This window comes from Gracilinanus agilis, chromosome 6 (genome assembly GCF_016433145.1).
Source record: "Gracilinanus agilis isolate LMUSP501 chromosome 6, AgileGrace, whole genome shotgun sequence".
In the NCBI taxonomy this organism is placed as follows: domain Eukaryota; kingdom Metazoa; phylum Chordata; class Mammalia; order Didelphimorphia; family Didelphidae; genus Gracilinanus; species Gracilinanus agilis.
In genome coordinates this window covers 121,304,556-121,314,570 of record NC_058135.1, presented here as the reverse complement: position 1 = coordinate 121,314,570, position 10,015 = coordinate 121,304,556, and the positions used below count along the sequence as shown (strand labels likewise).

General features: G+C 38.2%; 1 protein-coding gene across 1 annotated transcript in view; it reads right to left on the bottom strand.

The window, feature by feature from the left end:
• Positions 1 to 4,189, bottom strand: part of SH3D19 (SH3 domain containing 19) — a 95,779-nt gene extending 91,590 nt beyond the window's left edge. Inside the window, exons 1-3 of the mRNA XM_044681275.1 lie at positions 4,174 to 4,189; positions 2,877 to 2,919; positions 85 to 220 (exon numbers count right to left, since the gene is read on the bottom strand). Coding sequence (XP_044537210.1) covers positions 85 to 220; positions 2,877 to 2,919; positions 4,174 to 4,189 — 195 coding nt within the window. The remainder of the gene's footprint in view (positions 1 to 84; positions 221 to 2,876; positions 2,920 to 4,173) is intronic.
• Between the last annotated feature and the right edge of the window lie 5,826 nt (positions 4,190 to 10,015).

The following is a 10,015-nucleotide window of genomic DNA, read 5'->3' as shown; positions in this document are numbered from 1 at the left end:
AAGGAAGGAAGGAAGGAAGGAAGGAAGGAAGGAAGGAAGGAAGGAAGGAAGGAAGGAAGGAAGGAAGGAAGGAAGAAAACTGACCTCAGCAGGAATAAGCTCACTTGCTCTCCATGGACTTGCAGCAGGAGAAGGTGGGAACCCTAATCCTGGTGGGGTCCCTGGGAACCAAGAAGCTGGTCTGAGGGGTTCAGCAGCCACAATGGTGATTTCAGGTCGCCTGGCAAACAAAAGCAGTATTAGGATCTTGCAGACTTAAAACAGAAGACAATCTTTATCTATAGATCTTTATCATAAATTTTACACTCAAGGAATAGACAGACAGACATCATGAATGGCATATTAGATCAACCCAACAGCTCATCCAGCTCATCCAGACTTCCTCAGTGGTACTAAGGCACACTCTGCAGGAAAGGATGGGCTGATGTCCTCACCATGCTGTGATAGTACCCATATCAATCAGATATCCCTTACTGCCTCTCAATATGAGTGAGGCTATTTTTTCCCTAAAAGGAGTAGAATGACAAGGCTCAAGTTGAGGTTCAAATGGCACAGCTTCCTGGAAGCATTCAGCCATATCTATTAGGAGGTGGGATTTGAACTGTGGTCATCCTGGAGCCAAGATCAGTCCTTAGTCCAGCTCCTTATACTGCCTTTAGAGTTTACATGCCATCTCAAAACTATTTCTGAGCACCCTCTGCCCCCTTTCCAACCCTTTTCCACTGTCTCTGCAGAAGTGGAAGGGAAAGCACAGGACTAAATGCCATATTAAATTTTTCTCTGCTTCCTTGTTTGCCACAACCAAAGATTTCATCACCTAGTAGCTATAACTAGTAAGACTGATCCTCAGAGAGCACTCAGGACCTGTTTTCTGGAAAAATAAGGAGTTTTCCCCAAAACGTCTGGGTTCTTCTGGCTTACTTTGGCACATATCATAGGCTTAACAAATGCCTGTGGAATTAAATTCAACTAAATTAAATAAAAAACTTCTTTCAAAACAGTGAATAAGCACACACACACACACACACACACACAAAGCTTTTAGACTCCAAAATACTTTTTAACAGATTCTGACCTTTGATCAAATTAGGATTTTAATTTTAAGAATATCGATCAGGTTCTCCTTGACATTTAATACTGGGTTACCTTAACTTGGGAATCACAAGGACATATTTTGAAGAAATAAAAGTGATCCAGAGAGTGGCAATTTAATTTGATTTAAAAACAGGATCAGGAGTACAAAAACCTGGGTCTGAATCTCTGTTCTAACATTAATTAGCTGTGTGTCTTTTATTAAGTCATTTGTTCTTCTCCAGGTTTGTTTCCTCAACTGTATAAATGCAGAGCTGGAGCAGATGAATTGCAAAGCATCTGAAAACTCAAAGGATCTTAGACTCTGTGATCTGAATGAATAATTCACTAAATATTTACTGAACACACTTATGCATCGTGTGTGTGTGTGTGTGTGTGTGTGTGTGTGTGTGTGTGTGTGTGTGTGTGTGTGTGTGTAGGTCCTTTGAAATGTGACCAGAAAACAAATAAGTCATGATGACTGAAGTGAAGTGATCCAGATCGGAGAAAGCTGGGCCAAAAGAACAACATCCATAATGACTGCGATAAGGCAAATGAAGGCAAGATGGGAAGGTACCCATGTAAGCTCTTTGAGGGCAGGCACTGTTTTGGTTCATTGTAATCTCAGTTTTTGCTATGGTTGAATGGTGAATGAACCTTGTGAAGTAGACAGTCACTGTCATTGACAAAAGTAGTCTTGAAAACAGCCTATATAGTATAACTAGGCTTTCTTCTTTATTTTCTTGTTCTAGCTTTAAGTACTTTCTTGGCCCTTTTCATTCACATAAAATCATAATCATCATCCTTCCAACTTGGCAGAGCAGATAGAGGGCTGGATTGGAATCAGGAAGACTAGGCTCAGGTCCTACCATAATGACTTACTAAGTGTATGATCCTGGCAAGTCTCCCTGAGCCTCAGTTTCCTTACCCAAAGAACATGAGGTTGGACTTAATGGCCTCTGTGTTTTCCCCAGCTCTAAATCATCAGCACAGGTTACAGACTAAAGTACAGAATGTTTGCAAGACAGTAAACTCTATGAGGGCAAGGATCTCACATTTACAATGTTGTCCACTATAGCTACAATAGAATACCTGGTGTGGAGTAAGAAAGACCAATTTGAAAATGGCTTCAAATAGTTACTAGCTATATAACCCTGTATAAGTTACTTAACCATGCTTGCCTCAGTTTCCTCGTTTGTAAAAAGAGCTGGGGAAAGAAATAGCAAACCACTCCAGTATCTTTGCCAAAAAAAACCTCAAATGGAGTCATGAAGAGTTGGACAGGGCTGAAATGGCTGAACAACAACTTCTACTCGATATCATTGTGAAGTGAATTAGTTAGTATAGTAATAGCTGCCTTATAAAATATGCTAAAGCAATGCAATGATCTGGAACAATCCTGAAGGATTTATGATGGGGATTGTTATTCACTTCCAGAGAAAGAACTATTGGAGTTGGAAGGATGCAAATCAAACATTCTTTCTTTCACATCAGTATACTTATGGTTTTATTTGGGGGTTTTAGGTTTGTATGAGTGTGTTCTTACAACAAAGACCAATATGGAGGTGTGTTTTGCATGATAACATGAATAAGACCCAGATCAAATTACTTACCATCTCCAAGTGGGAAGAGGGAACCAAGGGAGGGAGATGGTTTGGATCTTATAATTTTGGAAAGTATATGCTGAAAATTATTATTACATGTAATTGGGAAAAATAAAATATCTTTGAATTAAAATAAATAAAAGATATTAACTAACTAAAAACAAATTTAAATTATTAATAAGATATACGATTTAAATATACCTCCTGTCTCGATGTGGATCACCATGAACAGAAGTCCTAGAAGCTATGGAGGGGAAAAAAAAAAGATACAATTTGTAAAATAATCACAAAATTATGTTCTGTAAATGCTTGAATCATCATTGAGTGAAACCACTGAAAGAATAATGATTAGTTTGCCCCTGATGTTAAAAAAATACAATTTGAAAATACAAAAGTAAATCAAAATGATTTTTATGATTTTCAGATAAAGGTATTTTTCTAATATTTTTGGGTTAAATAAGACAAAATAAACTTTTAAGAATTTCTTTACAACTCTATTATTGCAATAAATCAATGAATTATTACTTACTCACTGAAATTTCAGCCTTCAAATTATTATTTTAAAATGAGATGGTAAAAAGTGATTAAACCTAAAATGATTCAAATCAGTTTGCTAAAATGTGTAATTAAGATTACATATTTAAGATTACATATTTAACAAGTGCTGCTTAATGTAAATTCTTAGTCATTTACAATCCCCTGCAACCCCCACAAAATCTCAAACTTAACATATGAAAATGTGGTCTAACTGTTCACTTGGGAGAGGGTGTAAATCAAACCTATTCTTAATGAGAGTGTTTTAAATTTGTCACATGAAGTTCATCCTTTTCAGGGGATATATTCTATACGTTCTTGCAGGTAAGAAAACCCACGAACATGGTACTATCCCAATAATAAAAACTTACAAACAAAGAGGAATGTGTGTCCCACCTTAAATCCTCCTAAGAGCTGCCTGAGTTTCTTTCCAAAAAACTCTTTTTCAATAGTTCTTTCCATTGTTCCTAAAATATTCAGAAAGAGCCTCACTCGGGTTTGATTCCTTTACCCATTTTTAAAACCACTTAGTAGTTTCTGATTGTCTTCAGCAAATCTCCCTCTCAATAAGGAGACTATGCCATAGGACCAGTAATGTGGAAGCAAAGATAGTTAGGGCTGGAGTCAGGGAGCAGGAGGAAGAGAGTTGAATTAATGCAGGCTGTTGGATATACTATGAATATCTGAAAATGCCAATCCTGAATCTTCCAATCCAAAGGGGCTCCCAGATTCACAATTTGAATTGGTTTGATTGTTTCCCATTGCTGAACAGCTAGACTAGTTTGGGGGTTCATTTGGTTACAGTTTTTAAAAGCGTAGAGCGAGGCTGACTCAATAGCAAACCTGATTCACGATGGAATTCTGTTCATAGAAAAGCTCACCCCAAGTGTGCCACTATCATCTCTCCATAGGCACCAGGCACAAAAAACACTTTTTAGACATTAAGTTATCATTGTAGACATACCTCTTCCACGGGGCATGTTTTCTGTGCACTATTCATGAGTGCTAAGGGAAAAAAAGAAGGGGTTATAGAAGAAGAAAGGGAGAAGAAGAGGGAGCCAGGAAGCCTATGCTCTGCAAGGAACTAGGACCAAGCACTCTGTCATTATAAAGATGAGAAAACAAAAAACAAAAAAACCAACCAACCAAAACACTAACCTTGCAACAAAAATTCCAAGGGTCTGTTGAATTATTATTGAAATAGTCCTAGCAATATACAGTGGTACCTTGATACATGAGCACTTTAAGTCATGAGCAATTTGAGATATGAGCATCACAAGCAGGATTTTTTGCTTTAAGTCACAAGTGGATATTTGAATCATGAGCTTCCACCACTCTACGCTAGATAGCCTGCCAAATTTTTGGTTTCACAAGTTACACAAGGCTGTCTCTTTTAGTTAAGTGTTTATCTGGCCGTGTGAGCAACTGTATTGAATTGCTTTTGCCTTCTTCTTTATTTTTGTCTTTATTATCAGTTTTTTTTTTTCCGGCAAATTTCTTAACTTTTAATTATGGGTCTTGATGACGGAGGATTTGAAGGAGTTACAGCAACAGCAGCAGCAGCAGCATACAGAAGTTTGCAGGAAATTAGTGGGGGGGGAGCCCAAGGTGGATGAGGTAATTAATACAAACGAGATTAAGAAAATGTTGAGGATTTGGGAAAAAAATCAGAAAGTTTATTGAAAAGACACACCCAGAAAAAGTTGCAACAGATCTTGTGTTGGAGCTGTGTAATGACACTTCTTTCACACGTTAGCAAAATGTTCTGGAAAGGAGGAAGACAACAAACTTCCATGGAAAGGTTTTTGTTGAAACGGGTTCTAAGTGAAATCAAGAAAAGGGTGGCAAAACAGCCAAAATTCAATGAAGAAAATGATGATAATTAAGAAAAGTAAAAAATAGCAATTAATTTTAGCAATAAAGTTACATATCATAAGTAATGTATAAGGTCAATTTTGAATTTAAGTGTAGCATTATGTTAAGTTATGTTAAGCGCTAGCGCACAAATTGAAAACCTTCTCTGCCAGCATCTTCACCTGACCTTGAAGGTAAATAACATTTCATAAGCCAGTTTATTTCTTTACATTCTTTCTTATTATCTATATATTTATTTTTTATTGATAAAGTACATTTTCATATTTAAAAGCATATGAAACAAAATTTTCATGTGTTTTTTTTTTTTGGCTGAAATGGATTAATTACATTTTAATTAAATTAAGTGGGGAAATTTGATTTGACACATGAGCAAATTGAGTTTGGAGCTTGGCCATGGAATGAATTAAACTCATGTATCAAAGTACCACTGTATCTATGCTAGCTCTAGAGTTCAAGGTCCTGGCTTCAAATCTTGTCTCTGATACTTCCTACCTGGGTGACTTTGACAGGTCACTTCAAGTCCTCGAGTGACAATATCCTCATTTTTAAAATGAAGGTGCTGTACTAGATGGTCTTTGAGGCTCCTTCCTGCTCTATCTCTAGAATTCCATGTCTAAATAGATAAATATCTATTAAAGTCTAGAAGAATAGTTTTAACTATAAGGTAACCATTGGCTAAGACTATTAGGAGAAATTAACTTACAACATCCCTTGTGAAGGGACTAATTTCAAAGTATGTTAAATGCTTCAAAATGTAATTTATATTACATATATTTGACAATTAAGTAAATTCCTTTTCTTTTTTTAATTCTTGAAAAGTTTTTCACTTAATATCAATTTGGATTTTTATTATTATTTTAAATTTATTTTTTAAACCCTTACCTTCCGTCTTGGAGTCAATACTGTGTATTGGCTCCAAGGCAGAAGAGTGGTAAGGGTAGGCAATGGGGGTCAAGTGACTTGCCCAGGGTCACATAGCTAGGAAGTGTCTGAGGCTGGATTTGAACCTAGGACCTCCTGTCTCTAGGTCTGGCTCTCAATCCACTGAGCTACCCAGCTGCCCCTTTCAATTTGGATTTTTAAAGGCAGTTTGTTTTGAATGGGTTCTTTTGGCTAATTGACAAGAGGCAAACATACTTGAGGCTGTAAAGTTCATGGTTTCAAGGCATTATTTTTCTCCCCTACACTCTTATTTTCTCCATATCTTGTAACAAAATGGCAGAAATTAGAAAGTTTGGGCATTTGGCCCTCAATTGGAACATACAAGCCAGATCCTCTAGAATGGGTCTTCTGAGAAGGTCTGAGTTTGGGCCAAAGCATCTGGACTTGAAAGGAGCCTTAGAGATGACCCAGTCCAACCCTTTTAGTTTACAAATAAAGTAAACTTCACCAAAGTAAGTTGCCCAGGGTTTACACTGGGCTTATAGAGCAGTGTTAGTATTCAAAATGCAGAGCTTCTGATTCTTTATCTACTGTTCTTTCCACTGGGTCACATTTCCAGTCAATAGCTCCAAAGCCAAACCCTTAATTTCTGGTGGAGGACAGTGAGAAGAGCGGGTTGCCTGAAGGAAACAGAAACATCAGTAGACAACTAGAAAGACTGGCCCTGAGCTGATGAGTCAGGAGATCCAGGACAAATCTGAGAGAAGCTACAGGGTTACAGATTAAGAGCCAGAAGGGGCCTCAGAGCCCATTTGTTTTAGTCCCTTAATTTTTCGGATGAGGAAATAGAGGCACAGTAAGATCAGGGGACTTAAGTGATAAGGCTTCAGATACTAAATAACAAAGTCAGGATTTGAACTGAGGTCCCCTGAGACAGTGTTTCTTCAGTTTCCTTAACTGTCCTTTCTGCTAGCCTTTGTCCATTTTGTCTTTTTATTTTTCACCTATTCAGTCATTTCTATGAGATTTCTTATTTCCTTTTCTCTGTCTCCAGAGGACCAATAACTTTGGATGCATTCAGTGGCCCTGGGCATCTTGTGTTTGCATATAGAAGCTTATCACAATCATTTCATTAATAATGATAGATAATAATAACAATAGCAAAATTTCATGTTCCTAGAGATTTTCAAGTTTTAGGAAACATCATCTTTGCAACCCTATGAGAAAAGTGAAAGATCTCAACTGGCTAAAAGGAAGGATTTCAGTTCAACTCAACAGGTACTTATTGTGTCTATTATGAGCAAAGGCTTTGTGCTAGGTGCTGGGAATAGAAAGACAAAACAAGAGCAGGTAGGTTGCACAGTGGACAGGGTGTTTGGCATGGAGTTGGGAGGACCTCCGTCAAATCTGGCCTCAGACACTTCCTAGCTGTGTGACTCTGGACAAGTCATTCAATCCTAATTGCCTAGTCCTTGCCTCTCTTCTTTCTTGGGATGAATATTAATTTTTTAAAAGGAAGAAAGAAAAGACAAAACAAAAAACACATACATAGTCATATATGCACGAAAGTCCTAGGGCAGCTAGATAGCTCAGTGGCTAGAGAGCCAGACCTGGAGTTGGAAGGACCTGGGTTCAAATCTGGCCTCAGATATTTCCTAACTGTGAGACCCTGGACAAGTGGCTTAACCCCAGTGGTCTAGCCCTTACTACTCTTCTGCCTTGGAATAAATACTTAGTTTCAATTCTAGAGCAGAAAGTAAGGTTTTTTAAAAAATAGTCCCTGACTTAAAGAAGGTGACATTATTGGGGGTGAGGGTGTTGGTAAATGAAAGGAACCCAGAGAAATACAAGTTGATGTAGAAAAAAAAAAGACCACTATCAACTTCCAAATGGGGTAGGAAGATGGAAGCCTTCATGACAAAGGGAATGGTTGAGCTGAAGGAGCTCTGAAGGAAGAGAAGAATTCTAAGACACACAGATGTAGAGGCAATGCATTCTGTGGGGTGGGGGGAGAGAACAGTTTACGATTTTATGCAAATAAATGACAGATAGAATATCAAGGTTTGGGAACAGCTAGCAGTCCCGTTTAAATGGAATAAATAGAAATGTATTCCATGAATCTTTTTCCTATCTCTATCCTTTTGCCCATGACTTGATATGATAGAGAGGCTGGCTAGGCAATAAAACATTCTCAATGGAGCCAACCTTCTCCTATGATTTAGATCTAGAAGGGACATTACAGGTGAGAAAACTGAGAGGTAGAGAGAAAGAGCCTTAGGAAAGGGCATAGCAAAGAAGAGATCTAAACCCAGATTTTTTGATGCACTGCTTTTTCCTCTGGACCTATTGTGGTGTTTAGAGTACTGGACTTGGAGTTGGGAAGACCTGAGTTCAAATCTAGGCTTTGACAATTTGCTGTGTGATCATGAGCAAGTCAGTTAACCACTCTGTGTTTTAAATTAATTCCTTGGGGCTTACCTACTAAGTCACAGACAAGTTTTAGAGCTAAATTTGGGGGGAGTAGGAGAGAGGAGCCAGTTCCCATACCTTAACTGCTTCTAGTTATAAACTTCCAGATCTTTCTCTAATTGTCTCCAGGTCCCAGCACAGAATCTTGCACACTGGAACTACTGAAGAACTATTAGTTGTTTTGCTGAATTAAAAGCCTCTGTTCTGCTACCTTTAAGAATGTCTCCAAATGAGACTTTTTCCTCTCCCTTTGGAATTACTTTCATGAGTTTCTACCACCTTTAATGACTGCTGCAAAATGCTCTGCAGAACTCTTTTGCTATCATCAGATGTAATTATACGATCATAGAATCAATGATTTTAAGCTAGAAGGGGCTTTGGAAGCCCCTTACAGATGAGGGAAAAAAATCAGATCCAAGCACAGGACTTCTTATTAGCTAGCATTCATATAGCTCTTTAAAGTTTGCAAAGCACTTTACGTATTATCTCATTTGACTCCAGCAACAAACCCAGGAGGTGTGTACTTTTGTTATCTCCATTTTACAGATGAGGAAACCAAGGCAGAGAGAAGCTAAGTGACTCACTCAGGGTCATAGCTAGTATCTGCGGCAGGAGCTGAATTCATATCTTCCTGACTCCAACTCTATCCACCACACTGCCTAGCCACCCAGAGGTCTAACCTAAGGTCACATTTTTAACAAATAGAAGAGCTGAAATTGAAACTCAGGTATTTGGGTTTTGAATTAATTTTTCTTTGAATTACACCACATTGAAAAAGCGAGCATCTATGTGCAGGTATAAATGTATTATCAAATGATGGCAAGATCACAGACTTGGAGCTAGAAGAGACACTAGAATTCATCTGGTCCAACTTCCTCATGTTGATCTGAAGCATCCCAAGGAAGGCAAGTGATTGGTCCAAGGTCACACCCTCACTCCACATCCTATGATTTCCATCCATTCCTCTACATTATGATAATTTCCAAAGAAAAATATATATAGCTAACTAGAATGTGTCAAGGGCCAGAGTGGGATATTTAAAAAATAATCTTTAAAATGCCATTAGTCTATCTCTCCATCATATATAGAATGGTAAATAGGGTGGGGGAAGAGAGGAATACTACAAACACAAAACACATGCATACTTCTAGAGCCAGGAAGACCTGAGTTCAAATCCAGCCTCAGACACTTCCTAGCAGTGTGACCCTGGGCAAGTCATTCAGCTTCTGTCTGCCTCAGTTTCCTCATCTGTAAAATGGTCCCAATAGTAGTACTTACCTCCCAGGATTGTTGTGAAGATCAATTGAGAGAATGTTTGTAAAGTGCCTGGTACAGGTTTTTGTGCAGTCATTTCAGTCATGTCTGACTCTTTGTGACCTCATATGGGGTTTTCTTGGCAAAGATACTAGAGTGGTTTGCCATTTCCTTTTCCATCTCATTTTACAGATGAGGAAACTGAAGCAAACATGATTAAGTGACTTGTCTGGGATAACATGGCTAGTGTCTGAGGTCAGATTTGAACTTGGGAAGACTGAGTCTTCCCGACTCCAAGTCTGGCATTTTATCCACAGAGCCACCGA